Source organism: Notamacropus eugenii, chromosome 2, assembly GCF_028372415.1.
Source record: "Notamacropus eugenii isolate mMacEug1 chromosome 2, mMacEug1.pri_v2, whole genome shotgun sequence".
NCBI classification, from domain to species: Eukaryota; Metazoa; Chordata; class Mammalia; order Diprotodontia; family Macropodidae; genus Notamacropus; species Notamacropus eugenii.
Window position 1 is genome coordinate 439,371,829 of NC_092873.1, and position 17,830 is coordinate 439,389,658.

Sequence of the window (17,830 nt, forward strand, 5' to 3'; positions counted from 1 at the left end):
ACATGTCTTTGTTGCTCCCATGTGCTTGTAGCACATGGCAAATAATTAATGCTTGTTCAATGGTATTTTTTAGTTTTCTCCCTTCTTGCTAAGTAAGAGACTCGATATCTTCAAAGCAACTAATGATGGCCGTGGCATCTGGGGTCAAGAGAAAGGGCCTGGCCTGAGATGCGTGTGTGTGTGTGTGTGTGTGTGTGTGTGTGTGTGTGTGTAGCTCTGTTCAGACACAACCTCCATCCCAGATTGATTTGCATTCACTTTATAGAGCCATTTCATACTAGTGATTTAATGACAAGATACATAACAATCCTCCCTGTCCATTGACCCTAGATTTCCTTCTGCACCAACCACAACTCTTGCTGTGTATGACTGAGTGAGTCAGTTGGGAAAACAAGGCTTTTGCCAAAGGAAGAAGAATGGATACCACAACAAGAAGATAGGGAGAGTCTGCTGTTGTGGCAAGATGACAAGTGGCTCTCTCCTCAGACTTTGGTGAGAGAGCTGGTGCCACAGTGTTCATCTCTACAGCTTCTATGACCCCCTCCTGATGGGTCTGCTGGGTTGAGAATTCCCCAGGAAGCTCCCCTTCACTTTGGCTGTGTATCTCAATGCAGCCTTCTATGAGATGCCCACTCCACAGATCCCAGGGGCCCTGTGGCAACCAGCAAGATGCAGATGATGGGGAACACTTGATCCTTGGGAGAATCCATTCTTTGCATTGTAGGGATGGACAGGGACATCATGGTGCTAGATGTAGGATTCTGGGAGAGAGAGAGAGAAACAGGAACTGAGATATAGTCTGTACCCTCAAGAAAGGATGGGCAAACTGAGGCAGAACCCACAAAAGTCCCAAATTCCTGGCCACCTTCCCACATTTAATGAGGTTCACATCCCAGAGACTTCTCTCTTTAAACTCTAACTGAACAAGCTAAAGTACAAGGTTGTTCCCAAACCCATCTCAAAGACCCCTATGGTAAGGCCAATTCTCTCAGCTTGAGATACCCTTCTTGTAGATCTTCACTAAACCCAACTCAAACCTCTACTTCTTGCAGGAAGCCTTCCCTCACTAACCCCATCAATTGCACATAGCTGCTAACATAGCAGCCTCTCCTTGACATCAATGAGGACTGCTTTATAAATCTACATCATACTACAATGCTGATATGTGGCTTTATAATAGTCACCATTGACACAGGACCTTAATGTTGCAAAGCATTTTTTACACCATCTCATTTGATCCTCAAAACAACACCCCCTCCCCCACCAAGGTAGGTCTTACCATCATACCCATTTTATAGATGAGGAAACTAAGGCAGATAGAGGTTATGTGCCTTGCCCAAGCTCACGCAACTAATAAGTGTCCAAGGAAGGATTTGAACTCAAATCTCATTGATTGCAAACCTATCCACTAGGCTACCTAATGCACATCATCTCGTAGAACCAAAGAATGTAAAAGTTTGAAGGGAAATTACAAATCATCTAGTCTGTGGGTTCTTAATTTGAAATCTGTGAACTTGGTTTTTAAAAATATTTTGGTAACTATATTTCAATTTAATGTGATAAAATAGAGACATGATATAATATAATGTGATGTAATGAAATATAATTAATATAATGCAACATAATATGTAACATAACAATATAATTATATATTATAACATAATATGATGTAACATAATATATTTATTTTTGATACTATATTTTATTTTGTGTGTTAAAAACATTATTCTGAGAAGGGGTTTATGACACAAAAAAAGATGAGAACCCCTCATCCACCTCTCGTTATTGTTCATTGTCTAATTCTTCATGACCCTGGTTTTCCTGGTTTTCCATTTCCTTCTCCAGCACATTTTACAGATGAGGAAACTGACCCAAATAGGGACTTACTGAAGGTCACATAGCTAGTAAGTATTGAAGGCTGGATTTGAACTCATGAAGATGAGTCTTCTTGACTCCAGGCCCAGCACTTTATTCACTGTGCCACCTAGTTGCCCAGAATAATAAATTTATTTTAATCCTATTTATTTCATTTTGTGCATTTAAAACCATTATTCTGAGAAGGGGTCTATCACACATACACACACACACACACACACACACACGCGCGCGCGCGCACACACAAGGATAAATACCTCTGATCTAGTTCAACTCAATCCAGAGATGAAGGGCTCTGCCTATGGTTCTGTAATTAGTTAATATTACAAAAGGTACTACTGGGTATCCTGAACCCTAGGTCTAGCATACCACATCCTCCCCATCAGACTGGGAGATCCCTGGAGGATTTTCCCCATCACATCACTGGCTCGATGAAGGCAAATGCTGCCTTTCCTCTATCCTCTGGATCCCCCTGGTATCCCCAACCCAAGCAAGCTCCCAGGAGAGATAGATGCATACAAGGCATTCAGTCAGTGTTGGTCAGCGACTGGCTAACACAGAGGGAAGTCGCTATTACCTGTGACAATGAGGGTAGCCGTGCTGACTGCCTGGCCCAGTCTGTTCTCAGCCACAGCCTTGTACTTTCCACTGTCCTTGGGGGTGACACTAGGGATGACCAAGGAGCAGACGCCCAGCACATCTGTACTATATATGTTGGGATTGCCTTCCAGGCTCTCATCATCCTTGAACCAGGTGACTCTAGGTCTAGGCTCTCCCTTAACAGCACAGCTCATGCAACATTCACAGCCTTGGGGCAGCAGGTGCGTCCGTAGGTTGACCAAGAAGTAGGGCTTCTGGCTCATATCTGGCTCCTTGACGTTAGGCATCTTCACCATGAACTTATCTGCAATGATATCACAGAACAGGAAGCTCGAGGCTCAGAAAGGAATGAGGGGCACTAGTAGGATCTAGAGTTGTAAGGGACTCCAGGAGTCTTCTTGTCCAACCCCTGCCCCACCCCCACAATCCTTGATTCTGCCCATCTGAATTTGCCTCTTTGATTTTCCCCTCTGGAACCAGGAGCATAGATTTAATGATAGAAATCAACTTCCCCCATCCCCTCATTTTACAGGTGAGGAAACTGAGATCCAGAGAGGTCATATATCATACCCCAGTAGCCCAACGCTGACTTGAACCTAGTCTTCTAATTATGAATTCAGCACTTGCTATGATACCATAATATCTGCTTTCAGTGTGTGTGTTCACAACCACATGCACGCATGTGTATTTAGTAACCATATTTATTAGACTATAAAAAGCACTTTTTCCAGAGAAAAATGAACCCAGACTGAAGTGAATCCCCAGACCCACTCTCTATTCTAGCTCTGATTCTGGGGTGATGAAGACACAGAAAAATCAATTATACCCCCCCAAGTACTCTCATCCACAGAGGTACAAAGAGCCATGTATGAAGACAGATAGATACATGGCTACTCAAGAGTGGGTGTGTGGACAGGTGAAGGAGTAAGCAGTTTGGTGGGTGAGAGAAAAAGTAAGTGAGTACCATAAGGAAATGAGGTGAGTAGGAGAAAAATGGTTCAGTAGGCTAGGAGGAGGAAAAGTGGTCAACAACTCCAGGTTGCCACCTAAACTTAGGTTCCAGCTGTTCTCACCCTCCCCTCTCCTGTACTCCTCCTTCCAAGTTCTCTCATAGCCCTTGGGTTATGAAACCTACAGCATTGTGCAATGACCAGGGATCCAGGAGCCAGGGTTTTGATCTTTGCTTTAATACTAACTTAATGTATAACCTTGTACGAGCTCACCTCTCCACTCTGGGTCTGTTTTCTCTTTGGTAAAATGAGGGTACTGGACTGGATGGTCCCTTACATTCTCCTCTTATATTCTGCTTCTAAGTTATGAGAACAATAAGCAAGACCTCCTGGAGTTTTGGTCTTCCCATTTATTTCTGAAAACCCCTCTCTCCTTGTCTTCTTCAAGAGTGATTCTCTAGAAAGATACCCTAGAGCCAAGGCACAGAACCTCTTACCTCGTTGACGGGGGATGCTCCAAGGTTCTATGGTGTCAGAGGGCTCACTGGCCCCCAGCTTACTCTTAGCCACAACTCGGAAGTAATACTCATGGCCAGGGAGGATGCCGGCAAGAGTGAAACGATTGGTGTAGATCCGGTCCCCTGCCTCCTGCCATGCACCATGGGCCGAGGAGCGTGTTAGCACAGTGTAGTAGAGCAAGCCACCCTGACCATCATCTGGAGGAGGCTCCCACACTGCTGTCACAGTTCCAGGGACATTCTGCTCCAGCCGGATGGGCCCTGGGGCAGCAGGAGATGCTGTAGGAGGAGAAGATTCATATGGAAGCAACTCTAGTTATTTATTTTGTGGGGCACATTTGAAATCTTAGACCATTTTTTCTCTGCTAATAAGCCTGTTTCTCAGAGAGGGAATATGTGGCCAGGAAATACAGGTGCATTTTAATATCAACTAAGACCCCATGATTATCAACCCAAGTTTAGTGTGTGACACTGCTAGAAGGGGGTGGGGCAGGGAATCACCAATTATCTCAAGGGATATGGCTAAAATTTTCACTCTGCTGAAAAAAATTTTTTCTTAATTCACTTGAATTTTTTCCATAATTGGGCTAGCTTTTAAAAGCAGTAGGGTTGCCTTTAATTCTAGAATGCATTTCCATTCTCTTCTTTCAAAACAAGCTCAGGTGCTATCTTCTCCATGAAGCTTTGCCCAAGTCTTCTCCTTACTCTTTACAGCTGAAAGTGTTCTTGACCTCCTCAAATTTCCTCCCCCCTAACTCCCGCTTTATCACTTTTTACCTGATATTATAACTATCTATTTTCCTGTTCACCACCTCCCCACACACCATCCGCAGCAACTAGAGGGCAGAAACTGTTTTGTCTCCTATGTGCCTGGCATATAGTAGGCATTAATAAATGTCTGTTATTTTCTGATTACTTCCCAGTTAATTAGATAATGGCATTATCTAAGCATGCTGGCTGTTTCTATGTCAGCTTTCTGGTCTGACTTGTAAACTCCTAAAAAAGCAAGGACTGGATTTGTGTGACTCATTGGGTCATGTTCAGTGCCACCTACAGCTACCCAGTTTACAAATGATTTTTTAATGATGTCACTTATAAAATCTACAAAGAACTCAGCCCACTTGTTTAAGATGATAAATGAGGTTGTGTGAGAGAATCTGAGTCACTTTTCTCAATCCTTATTCTCTGTGATCTTTCTGCAGCCTTTGACAATGTTGATCACCTTTTTCTCCTTGATACTTTCTTCTCTCTATGTTTTCAGGATTCCATTGTCTCCTGCTTCTTCTCCTACCTATCAGTCCATTCCTCAGTCTCCTTTGCTGGATCCTCATCTAGGTCATACCCATTAACCATAGGCACCCCACAGGGCTTTATCCTGGGCCCTCCTCTCTTTTCCCATTGTATTGCATCACTTGGTGATCTTATAAGATCCCATGGATGTAATTACCATCCCTCCAGAGACCTCCAGTCTCAAAATTCCAACTGCCTATGAGACTTCATGAATTAGATATACAATAGACAGCTTAAATTTAAGATTCAAATTGCGTCTAAAATGAAAAGCCTTTCCCAATCCCTCTTCATGCTAATGCTTCTCTCTGTTGATTATTTCCAATTTATCCTGTATGTAACTTGTTTACGCATATTTGTTTTGCATTCTGAAGGGCAAAGGTTATTTATTACCTCTCTTTGTATCTCCAGCACTTAGCACTGTACCTGGCACACAGTAGTCACTTAATAAATGCTTATTGACTGACTGATGGACAATTCACAAGAAAATTCCTAGGGCTTAGGAATAATGGGATCTCATCCCTAATCCTTCTCTCCCTCCCCCATCTCCATCTCTCATATTTGAGAAATTGATAGGGAGACCATTTCGCATTGCTCAGGTGGTACAGAGGAGCCACTCACCAGCTAGAATGTCTGTGATGAGTCGGTAAATATGTTCCTTAGGTACACAACCCCAACCCCACAGTCTGAGTCAATACTGCCTGGCAGTGTATAAGTGGAAAGGGAAGGAGAATGATTTGCTTTACCTGACACTCGAATGAGAAAGCTGTAGGTCACCTCTTTCCCCTGTAGGTTCCTCAGCATCACAGTGTAGAGGCCACTATCTGAGAGGCTGGCCGCTGGGATTAGAAGTTGAGTGAGGCCATCTTTGATGGTGGTGACTGTCCTCTTGGACAGGGGCAGCCCATCTTTCAGCCAAATCACCTCAGGCATAGGGGAACCCTGTGAACAGTCCCCACAAACCCACCTCTTGGATTAGTGCCTCAGCTTAACGTTGACTACCTTCTCTGGACAGCTCCTTCTCTGTTCCTTTCCCATCACTGTGCTCAACTGTGCCCATGGTACCTTCTGTGGATGCTTTTGGCTCCCTGTGTGATCTTGGGCACATTGTCACCATCCCCTTAGGGGGAAGGCAAGAAAGAAACAAGTAGAAGCACATTGCCCATTTAGAGACAAACTTTAAAAGTATCCAGCATAGAAAGGAAGGATAAATCTCTCTAGAGAACTGATCATCTGATCATCTTACTCATCCAAAATCTTATTCCTATACACACTCACACACACACACACCCCTCCAGATATAAGCTTAACTCATGGATCAGAGATTTTAGAATGGGAAGGGACTTTAGAATGCCATCCCTTGCATTGCATGCATTTCAAGAACTAGGCACACATCTCTCCCCAAAGAAATTCAGGCATAGTAGTTGCTTTTCATCTATTGTCCTCATCCTGCCTTCCCTTCACTTTCCTAACTCCCAGTGCCAGAAGCTCAGTCAATGATAAATGAAATGGGCTCAGGGATAATAGACTCATTTCACAATCAGCCTAAACCAATCCTTCTTCCAAAAATCATATGTGTATATGCATACATATTGTGTGTATACATATATACATATGCATGTATATGCATATACATACATATATATATGCAATCTGATGTCAAAAATAATTTAATTTAGATTATCCATTATGTTGGTCACTTCCATTCACATGAATAATGGAGAATTGATGGTACAAGTAGTAGGAGTTTGGAAATACATTTGTCACTCAACTCTGTTCCTAATTCATCCCCACATACCTTTTTCTAGAAACCTCTTCATCTCGAAAGGTCCTTCTACCTCTGGGCTTCTCCCATTGGAAGTTTTCTTAGCCCTGAGGCTTCTCCTGATTGGCTGGTTCCTCCTGGAACCTTCATTTTGAAGAAGAGGTCCATGCCAAATACGTCTTCATTCCTCTCCAGGCTAGATTCCCGATCTAGACTTTCTCTACCATGCCCCGCCCCACACATACACACTCCTTCATCCTCCTGCCCCCTTTTCATCTCCTTTTGATTTTTTGTCTTCCACCATTAGAACTAAATCTCCTTGAGGGTAAGAACTGTCTTTCTTTCTGCCTGTATTTGTATTCTCATTCTTAGTACAGTATCTGGCACATAGTAGTAAGGGCTTACTAATAAATAATCATTGACTTGCTAACTTGACTTGAAGTGTGATATCTGCTATTATCACTAGAAGGGAGATTACTGGAGGTGAATTGCCCTCTTGGGGGGTGAGAGAAGGGATGTGATAGGAGTCTATCAACAAGCACTTATTAAGTACTTATTATGTGTCAAATACTGTGCTAAACACTGGGAATACAAAGGCAGAAATAAACAAAAAACCCCAGTCCCTACTTTGCAGGAGTTCACAATCTAATGGGGAATATCACTTGTCAATAACTCTATACACACAACATACATACAGCAGAGATGGCAGGTGATCTCAGAGGAAAGGCACTGGGGTCAGTCCTTTCAATGACAGAAGTGAGGTTAGAACCATGGATGTTAGAACCATAGAACTCTAGACCTAGATGGGACTCCAGATTACTTCCACTGTCTCATCCACTTCTCCCATTCATGTGCTGCCAAACAGAGCTGTATGTGATCATGAAACCATACTGAATTAACCCACTATTCATTCATATTAACTGCCTCAACTGAGCTCATGCTGCAGCAAGGCCAACATTCTCCTCCTCTTTAATTGGTTCCCTGTCGAACTCTCCACAATGGCTCATCTCCTCTCTCTTCAAAAATCCCAAGGCATCCCCCATCCCCAGTTCCATACTTCACCAAAAAAAAAAAAATGAGACTATTCACTAAGAGATTCTCTCTTCTCCCTCTTTCTTATCTCACATCATTAGATTGGCATCTTTCCTCCCTATATCTTTCTTCATTTCAGTCTCAGATGAGGAGGTGGCCCTTCTGCTTTCCAAATTTAACCCATTTACCCAGGCCCTTGATCCCATCCTCCCCACTCTCTCTCCTCTTCAGTCTTTATCTACTGGCCCATTCCTGAAACATCTCAAGCTTTACATATCCAAAGCACAATTAATTTCTTTACTCCCAGACACTCCTTGCTTCCAAATTTTCTTATTACTCTCAAGAGCACCACCATCTTTCCAGTCAACCAGGCTTCAAACCTTTCTGGCATCCTCAACTTCTATCTGTCTCTCAGACCACATCTCTAATCTACTGGCAAATATTGTCATTTCTACTTTTGCAACTTTTCTTATACAACCTGCTCTTTCTGCTCACAACCCAGACACCAGTCTAGTCTCACCTGGACTACTACAGTAGCTTATAACTGGTCTCCCCATATCTTTTGTTGCTGTTGCATCATTTCAGTCATGTCTGACTCTTCATGACTTCATCTGGAGTTTTCTTGGCAAAAATATTGGAGTGGTTTGCCATTTCCTTCATTTTAAATATGAGGAAACTGAGTCAAACAGGGTTAAGTGACTTGCCCAGGATCACACAGCTGATGTCTGAAGTTGGATTTGAACTTGGGTTTTCCTGACTCCAGGCCTGGCACTTTATCCACTGCACCACCTCCCTGTCCCTCCCTGTATGTAGTCTTTCTCCAATTCATCCCCACCTCAGCTATCAAGGTGACTTTTCTCAGTCACAGAGCTGACCCTGGCATTGCCCCTACCCAGGGAGCTCAGTGACTCCCTAATTTTTCTAGGGTTAAATATGAATTCATCTGTTTTGCCTGTAAGATCTTCACCATGTGGCTCCTTCTTACCTTCTCCAGTCTTCTTAGACTTTATTTCCCTTTATGCACTGTATGGTCTGGCTATGCAGGTTCACTTACCATTCCTTGCACACATTTTATCCTCTCCCAACTTTGCACTGGCAGTCCTCCATGCCTCCTCCCATCTATCTCTTAGTTACCTTGGCTTCCTTCAAGACTCAGCTCAAATCCCAGCTTCTACAAGAGGTCTTGCCAGCCCCTCCCCCTAAGCTAATGCCTTCTTCTTCTTTCAGGTTGTCTTTGTCTGCTCTGAATAATAGATTCTATATGTACCTAGTTATTCACAGATTGTCTTCTCCATTAAAATATATTTTTTTTTGGCAGAGAGGTTGAGATTTATTCTGAATTATTGAAGTGAGTGCCCCAATCAATGAGATCACATATCCATTTGAATATTTTAGAGCAACCATATATGTAAAACTTTATTCTCCCTATGTATTTAGAGTTTATTTCTTATAAGTTTGCACTTAGGAAAAAATATTATTCTTGACAGAAAGGATGTTATTTTCCCAACACTTACTTAGCACATAGTTGGTGCTTAATAAATGCTTATTGGCTAACCTCTAGTCTAATCCCCTTGTTTTACAGATAAAGAAACTGAGGCACAGAAAAGGGTTTTGAAGGTCCCTGTTAGCACTAAATTTATGATGCTGTTATCTATTAAAATGACTTGCCTGGCTCACACAGATAGTAGATGTCATAGATGGCATTGGAGCCCAGCTTCTCTGACTCCAGAGTCAATGCTATTTTCATAGTGCAATACTGAGCTGGAGGGAACCTTGTCTCTTGGTCCAACCCCCTTCTTTAACAAAGAACAATGGGGCTCAGAGATGGAAAGATGCTTGGGCAGTACCATAGGGAAGTCGATGGCTAGTTAGTGTCAAACCCAAGTCTAAATTAGTAACAGCTCATTTTTATGTAGCACTCTAAAGTTTACAAAGGGTTCTCTTCACAACAATTCCATAAAGTAGATACTCTTAAGTATTATTATTTCCATTTTATAGAGGAGAGTAACCAGGCTCAGTTTAAGTGACTTGCTCATGATTACACAGCCAGTAAGCGTCAGAGGCAGGATCTGAACCGAGGTGTCCTTAGCTCTGAGTCCAACTCCATTATATCCTAGTAACCCAGATCATCTTTGTGCTACATCAAACTCATTACACTTGAGAAGATTAATTTGATTTTGTATCATTTTTTTATTGATCCTATTTACAATTAATTCATTTTGTCGTGCAACTGCTTGTCATAGTTCTCTGTCTCTGAACTTAGTTCAGAATTCAGCTGGTCTGTAATGGGTTAAGTTTAGAACTCCAGCTCTCCTGCTAATCATTATTTTATTCTTGCATCAAGAAATTCTGCTAACTTTGGGATACGCAGGTAGACACAAGGGAGTTGGGTCTAGTAACTCTACAGTACCAAGTCATCTTTCAAGGATTTCTGCTTTTCTGTCCAAAGGTATCTGGGGCACTTACTTGCAGATAGACTCAACAAATACATCTTAATCACAGAAGAGAAGGAGGGGGTAGTTGCTAGCACCTTATTCCCAACTTCCGACCAATCATATTGTTCCCCATGCCTCCAGCTATATAACCAGTCAGGATGCCCTCAAGCCTATGATGTCATCTACCCTGTTCTGTTCTTTGTTCTGTGCTCCCCAAAACCTATAAAAGAGGATCTATCTTTTTGCTCATGGTCTTTCACATAAACAGGGGCAAGCCACTGACCCCTTTCTTAGGAGGTAGTGCCCTATTAATAAAATGAGATCTTACTCAGAAAAGGTACCTTATTTTATCTTTTTGTTAAATTTCACCTCAACAAATTGTGGTCTGGTTTCTTGTCCATCTCCTGAACCCTAGGGAAGAAGGCTGAAAAATTCAAGGCTTCCATGATGGGGTCCTTACTCTCTGATCCCCTTTACACAAGGGAGGACTCACCTCAAAGGAAACAGGAACTCGGACCATGTCCCCAGACCTGACAGTCACATAGTTTGTGGTGGTGGTATCCATGAGGAACTTGGGAGAGACTAGAAAGCAGAGAGCCTTGGTCATTTCCCTCCCTCTCCTCTGGCCCTGGTCCCCTGCCCTCCAACCTCTGCCTTAACATAAGGGGAGAAGGTCTAGAGAGCAAGTGAATATCAGCCCATGTGACTCTTCCTAGCTAGGAGGCCAACCTGTCACTTTCTTCAGGCTCAGTCAATTCAGTCACAGATATAGATACCAGGAAACCCCCAAAACATCCCAGGGCTAGGAGAATTGGGGTACGTTTGGAAGCTGGAGAACTGAGGTGAAAAGGTATGGGAACTGAAAGGAAAATATTGGGAGAAGGGGGAGGAAGAAGACCAAGAGAAAGAATAGGTTGAAAGAGGAATGTTAAGGAAAAGGGAGATGGGGAAAGAGAGGTAGTTGTGTGGTTCCTACAGTGGATAGATATCCATGGGTATTGCGGGCAATGTTGCCTCTTCCCCAAGTGCTGACTCCACCAGTCCCACCTGAACTGAGATGAGAGTTGGAGCTGACACTAGAGAGGGAAAGGAATCTTGACGTCTGGTAAAAGCCCCTCAAGTCAGAGGCTCTTGAGTTTGAGTTGGGACAAGGGCAGCCCCTTCCAGATGACTATCTGGTGTCAACATTTTCTCAGGGAAGCCCATTCACCTTGCAGAAAACACCAAGGTTCTGAGGTTCAAAAAATATGCTTCTTTAACCACCTCATTTTACAGATAAAGAAATCAAGGCCCAGGGAAGTGAAATGATTTAACCAGAGTCATTTATGTATATGAAATTATATGAAGACTAGTTGGTATCTGGGAAGTCAGGTATAACAAATGCTAGTGAATGTAGGCAGGGATGCTCTTTGAGCAACATATGTGTGGAAAATAGAAGGAAGAGAAGAACTGATAACTCACCAGATACAGGCATGGCCTGGATGCAGGTGTCCAGAGTGGTGGGCTGGCCCTGACCCCCATCATTGACAGCTGTTACCCTCAGGAAGTAGGCCTCCTGTGACCGGAGCCCCTTGACAGTGTAGGTGGTGCTACTCACGGTGCCAGGATGGCAACGGCTCCACTGAAGACTATCTAAGCTCCTCATTTCCACCAGATAGCCCTGGACATCATCCCCATCCTGGGCATCTGGTCTGGTCCAGCTCAATGTGATGCTGGAGTGGGATGTGTCAGTTACTTGGAGATCCCGAACAGGACCAGGGGGTCCTGGAAGGATACAATGAGAATGTCAGCTTCCAGGCATGGAAATAGAGTCACTCCCTTCCAAGGGGAGAGTTCTGGGCTTGTTTTTATAAAGTACAGAGAATCTAAGATTCCCTACAGCAAGTCAGAAGTTCTCCATTGGCTCCTCTATGCTTTATAGAAGAACATGCCTAGAACAGCTTCCCTCCTCCATTCCACAATTTTCTCCATCATTGTTTAAGGTAACTTCCTTCAAGCTCAGTCCACCCTTTCTCCAACCTGGCTCTATAGCCTCTGACCCAAGCACTTTCCCTTTCCCCTTAGACTCCTACAGTCACTATAGATTTCAACTGATTTCTCAATGTATTTTAAACTTCCTGGGAGAATATTATACACAGTAACAGTAATAGTATAATCAGCTTGTGAAAAACTTGGCTAGTTTCTGATCTATACAACAATCCATGACAATTCCAAAGAACTCACGATTTTTAAAAAATTTTTGTTTGTTTGTTTTTGGGGGGTTTTTTTGATTTTAAAAAATTCTATTTCCCTCCAGAGAAAGTACTGATGAGCTCTGAGCACAGATTTATTTCTCATTTTCTCTACTTTTCTTGATTTTTTTTTGCAACATGGCTAACGTAGAAATAAGTTTTGCATGACTTCATATATAGAATGGGTTTAGTATGTCTTGCCTTCTCAGTGGGCAGAAGAAAGGGTGGAGGGAGGGAGAGAATTTCAATTGAAAAAAATGCTTTAAATTTTTTAAATAAAAAATAAACTTTCTGGAGATGGGGTCCATATTCATGAGGTCCTGAGTTCAAATTCCCCTGGCTCAGAGGCCCTCCCAACTGTCACTCAGAATTCATATTGACAGCCCTGTATTATCCATCATTGTTCTTTAGTCTGTTTCCTAAATGCCTATTCCAGAGCCACGTTCTCTTAACAGCTTTATTCAAATGTGCTAAGAAATTTACAGTCTTGAATACTGTATGTATACAGGCTCCCCTTCATTCCCACCACCAATACTTACATGTCTAATAATGTCTGAGAGGCTTATGTTAGACTTATGTTAGACACTTAAACATATCTTTTTTGCCTGCACATTCACTTTCATGTTTTGGTGATGCCTGAATCTGAGATTTTATCTAGGTGGGGGAACTCCCAGTGTGGAAGTTCCTTCCAACCACATGGAATAGCGCAGGAGAGTGGCTTCTGGGCCATAGGTGCTGTGACTTGCCAATATGCATCAGAGGCAAGACTTGAACCAAGACCTTTATGACTCCCAAGGTTAACTATCTAACCATGCCACTCTGCTTCTTGCCTTTCACCCAGTGGTGCTCAATAACATTTGCTGAATTGAATGTCTGGAACTGCCTCTTTGCTCCCTTCCACACTGTGCCTCTCCTAAATGTCAGCTCAAACAATACCTGATTAATTAATTAATTGATTGATTAATGAATAGATGAATAAATAGATAAGTGAATAGATAAATAGAAAATGAACCGATAAATAGATGAGTGAATAGATAGGTGAATAGATAAATAGAAAGTGAATAGATGAATGGATAGGTGAATAAATAGAAAATGAATAGACAAATCTATAAATTGTAGAATATCCTTCTCTGGGATCATTCACCCATTTCATTCACTCCATTCATTCAGACGCTTACTGAGTACCTATGCACCTACTCTGAACTGTGCAAGGCTTCCTAGAAGATTGAAAGGCAAATAAGGCGATCTGCCCAGCACATGCTTAAAATCCAGGAAATTTACCAAAAGCCTATCAGCAATGTGCAGCCCCTCCTCTTGTTCTTCATTGGTGGATGGGTGCACACTCTCCCTCTGCATCTCACTAGAGCCATTTCATTTCTCTGCTTTGTGAGTGATCATTTAGGAGGTTGTACAAGTTGCACCTCTGAGTGGCCTGGATTAGGGGCCTGTCCTGTGTAGAGGCTGAGGGGTAGGGGAGATGAGGAGGAAGGAGGACCTTCTAGTCTGAGGGCTCTACACTGTGCTTCTGTTCTTGCTCTGTTTAAGGGACTCTTTCTGCTCCATCCATGTGCTGAATCCCAAAGAACATGGTATTCCTGACCTTTGGACTTCCTGTCTTTTCCTGAACTTTGATTTTCCCTATATTACCTGATTAATGACTTCTCATTTTCTCCCCATTGCTCCCAGAGTTACCTTGCCAGAGTTGACATTTGCACTTACTCATGGGGTCTCTAGCAAAAACAGCATCTGATGGGGGTCCAGGCTCCCCAGGGCCAGAGGGCCCCACAGCAGTCACTCGGAACTGGTATTGACAGCCCTGCAGCAGGTCCGTTACCATCCATTTCCTCTCTGTGAACATCCCCATACTCCAGTTAGTCATAGGAATCCAGCAGCCAATCTGAGCCCCAGGTCCCTAGAAAGCATTCTAGGTGGATATCCTACTGTGGCCCCACCTATTTCATTATGACTGGCTAAGCCCATAGCAAGATTCTCATGCTGACTGGTGTCCTTTGGACCACAGAGATCATGGCAACTGTGAACTGTAACCCAGACAAGGTCTTCTGGGACTTGGAACCATTGGGGTCAATCCTTCCATTTTTTAATGATAAAGAAATAATGGATTATATGAATATACAAAAATGTATGATATATAGCAAAGTATGGATATATAATAAAGTACATATGTAAAGCATGCATATACGTATATCAGTAAAATTATACATGTAATTTAACAAAGGATATATAATAAAGTATGCATAGTATGTGTAAAATAAAATATGTCCTATAACAAAGGATATATGTCTATATTAAAGCATGCATATATATAATAAATCATGTATATATAATTAAGTATGGATATGTGTATGTTTAAAAGTATATATTTATAAGTATGTTTTTACATATGTAAAATAAAGTGTATATGTATGTGAAAGCATATGTGTATATGTGTATGCATATATTGGAGAAAGAAACGGCAAATTACTTCAGTATCCTTGCCAAGAAAACCCCATAGAGGGGTCCCAAAGAGTCAGACTTGACTGAACAACGGAACAGCAGTGACTGTATGTATGTACATATACACACATACAGAAAATAAGACACACACATACACACATAGACGTGTGTGTGTGTAATATAATATAAAGTATTTTATCTCTTCAGCTCTTTGGATATTCTTTCTTTCGATCATATCCCAATAAGGATAGCAGGGAAAGAGGAATTCTACCCATTTGATAAGTAAGGAAACTGAAGCTTGAAAAATATAAGTAATTTACTCAAAGTTCTACAGAAAGTTAATGATAAGGCTGGGGTTAGAACCATGTTGTTGTGACTGTTAATCACATTGTGGTGTCAGATCATTTTGAATTGAATCCTAGCCCCTCCACTATCTAGCTGTGTGAGGGTGAGCAACTCCCTATGCCTTTCTGTGCCTCAGTTTTCTCCCCTGTAAAATGAGGAAGTTAGAGTAGATGATCTCTAAGATCTCTTGTCATTCTAAAATACCATAGGATCTTTCTATTAAATCAGATGACCTAAGTGGAAAACAACAGTCAGTAGGACTGAGAAAGTGGGAGGCTAAGGAATGAAGTTTTGCTGAATTCTTAGGAATTGCATTGGCCTGGGCCTGGATCCCCCAGACCCAGAGTTGAATACAGGAATGAAAGCAAAATATTGCCTTGCTCACTGGCAACTTGGCTGGGCCCAGGGACTTGGGGCCAGGGGCCAGCAGTCTCCCATTCTCCTCTGTCTGCTTCTGTACCCTAACCCCCATAGCCCTTGTTCCCCATTCAAGCTTACTCACCAGAGATAGGCTGGTCATTGACAGCTGTCCAGGTGTTGCTTCCTTTCTTTCTCTTCTCAATCAAGTATCCAAGGAGGTGAGCACTCTCTGGGCCCTTGGGTGCTGTCCATGTCAGGGTGACACCTTGACTGGTAGCAGATGTAATGGTTGGAGCTGGAGGGGGTCTAGGACAAGCTACAAGAGAAGTCAAGGGGCAAAGCAAAGGCATATCAGGGGTCAGACTACTCTCAAAAGAGCATGGGGAGCATTTACATTGCTTGCATTTTTTTCCTGGGGCAGAGAGGAAATTGCACCATGCCCAGCATCATGCCCTTTGGAGCATTTGTGCCCAGGTTGCTGTGAGAAAGTCACCCTACCCTGGATGGAGACAGAGAGGGATCAGTAGCCTAATGTGGTCCCTGAGACCTTTGTGCCAAGAGCAATTTCTCTTGACCTCTGCAAAATAAAATCCCCAGGTCAATGGAGATTGGATAGAGGTTGGAGTCTGGTGTTTCCCAAACTTGAACTCGGAGACACCAACAGTGAAGGCAACCTGCTCAGAATCTCTCTCACTTTCAGAACAAAAGACCAAATAATCACTTCCCAGGTGTCCCATGTGTGATTTCATCCACACAGGAAGCACCTGGGAAAATAATTCCTACCAATGCAGGCTGGCACTACAGTCTTAGAGAGTTGCCTGGGGGGCTTGGTCAAGGGCCAGCATGTATCAGAGATTGTCATGGACCAAGCTCTGGAAAGGACCTCAAAGACCTTTTAGTCAAATCCCCTCAGAGGATAAAAGAAGCTGAAGGATTAAGTGATAAGTGATTTCACTAGGGACACACAGGTAAGTAGAGGTGGGACCTGGACTCAGGTCATAGGGTCATTAACTCTTTGCTTATGGACCTTGGAGTTTTTCTGACTTCAAAAGCAATCTAGTTGATAGATAAAAGAAGGCTAGGATTGAAGGTTATCATGGCCCCTACTATGGAAAACACCTCCCCAAATCATCTGGCCACATTTCTTGTCTCAGAATCTCAAGGGCATTTGCTGACTTCTCCAAGGGGAAGCTTTTTCCTGGCTGGGATTTCAGCGTGGTTTCCTCCCGGACTCTCCCCACACTCCCCCTCACCTTCAGAAGCCACCAGCAGCTCCTCTGAAATGAGTGCCTCTCCGGAACCCTCTGAGGTCACCGCCCGTACTCGGAAGGTATATTTCTTTCCTTCCTCCCCCCGGGTATCAGAAAAAGTGGTGACATTTCCAGGGGTCTCGCCAAGCTTCAGCCAGGTGGTCCTACCAGCCTGGTGCCTTTCCACCACATAGGTCAGCACAGCTCGGCCCCCATCATCCCTCGGAGGCTGCCAGCTCAGGTTGATGCCCGCCCCCCGACAGTACTGGACCTTCAGAGGGCCCTGTGGGTGCTGGGGCTTGTCTGGGGGTCAAAGGGAACAGGATGGTTAAAGAAGCCTCTATGTGTGTGTATATGTATGTCTGAAGGAGGCTTGGACTGGGGGAGGGTCTTTTCCACTGCAGTAAACAGGCTAATAATGCCTTCACCTCAACTTTCCTTCCAGGAGTAGCCTATCCTAGAGGACACTGGCAAGTGGCTAGTGGATAAGAAAGTATTTTTTCATAGAATTTAGAGCGAGAAAGGACCTTAGCACCATCTAAGTTCAAGCTTCCTAATTCAGAGGTAAGAAAATTGAGACTCAGAGAGGGTCAAACAACTCACCCAGGGTGACAAAGGTAGTAAATGGTAGCAAGGACTTTAACGCAGGGACTCTGACTCCAAGTCCAGAATTCCTTCCATTACACTATGCTTCTAGGGTTAGCCAAGTGCTAAAGGTGAGTCTGCCG

The 17,830-nt window shown here is 43.1% G+C and overlaps 1 protein-coding gene across 1 annotated transcript in view; it reads right to left on the reverse strand.

The window, feature by feature from the left end:
• Nucleotides 1-243: 243 nt before the first annotated feature.
• Nucleotides 244-17,830, reverse strand: part of IGFN1 (immunoglobulin like and fibronectin type III domain containing 1) — a 90,173-nt gene continuing 72,586 nt past the window's right edge. The window contains exons 16-24 of the mRNA XM_072638177.1: nt 17,106-17,405; nt 15,995-16,168; nt 14,413-14,541; nt 11,924-12,226; nt 10,956-11,044; nt 5,977-6,172; nt 3,923-4,222; nt 2,453-2,779; nt 244-761 (exon numbers count right to left, since the gene is read on the reverse strand). Of these exons, the coding sequence (XP_072494278.1) occupies nt 748-761; nt 2,453-2,779; nt 3,923-4,222; nt 5,977-6,172; nt 10,956-11,044; nt 11,924-12,226; nt 14,413-14,541; nt 15,995-16,168; nt 17,106-17,405 (1,832 nt within the window). The 3' untranslated portion in view covers nt 244-747. The remainder of the gene's footprint in view (nt 762-2,452; nt 2,780-3,922; nt 4,223-5,976; nt 6,173-10,955; nt 11,045-11,923; nt 12,227-14,412; nt 14,542-15,994; nt 16,169-17,105; nt 17,406-17,830) is intronic.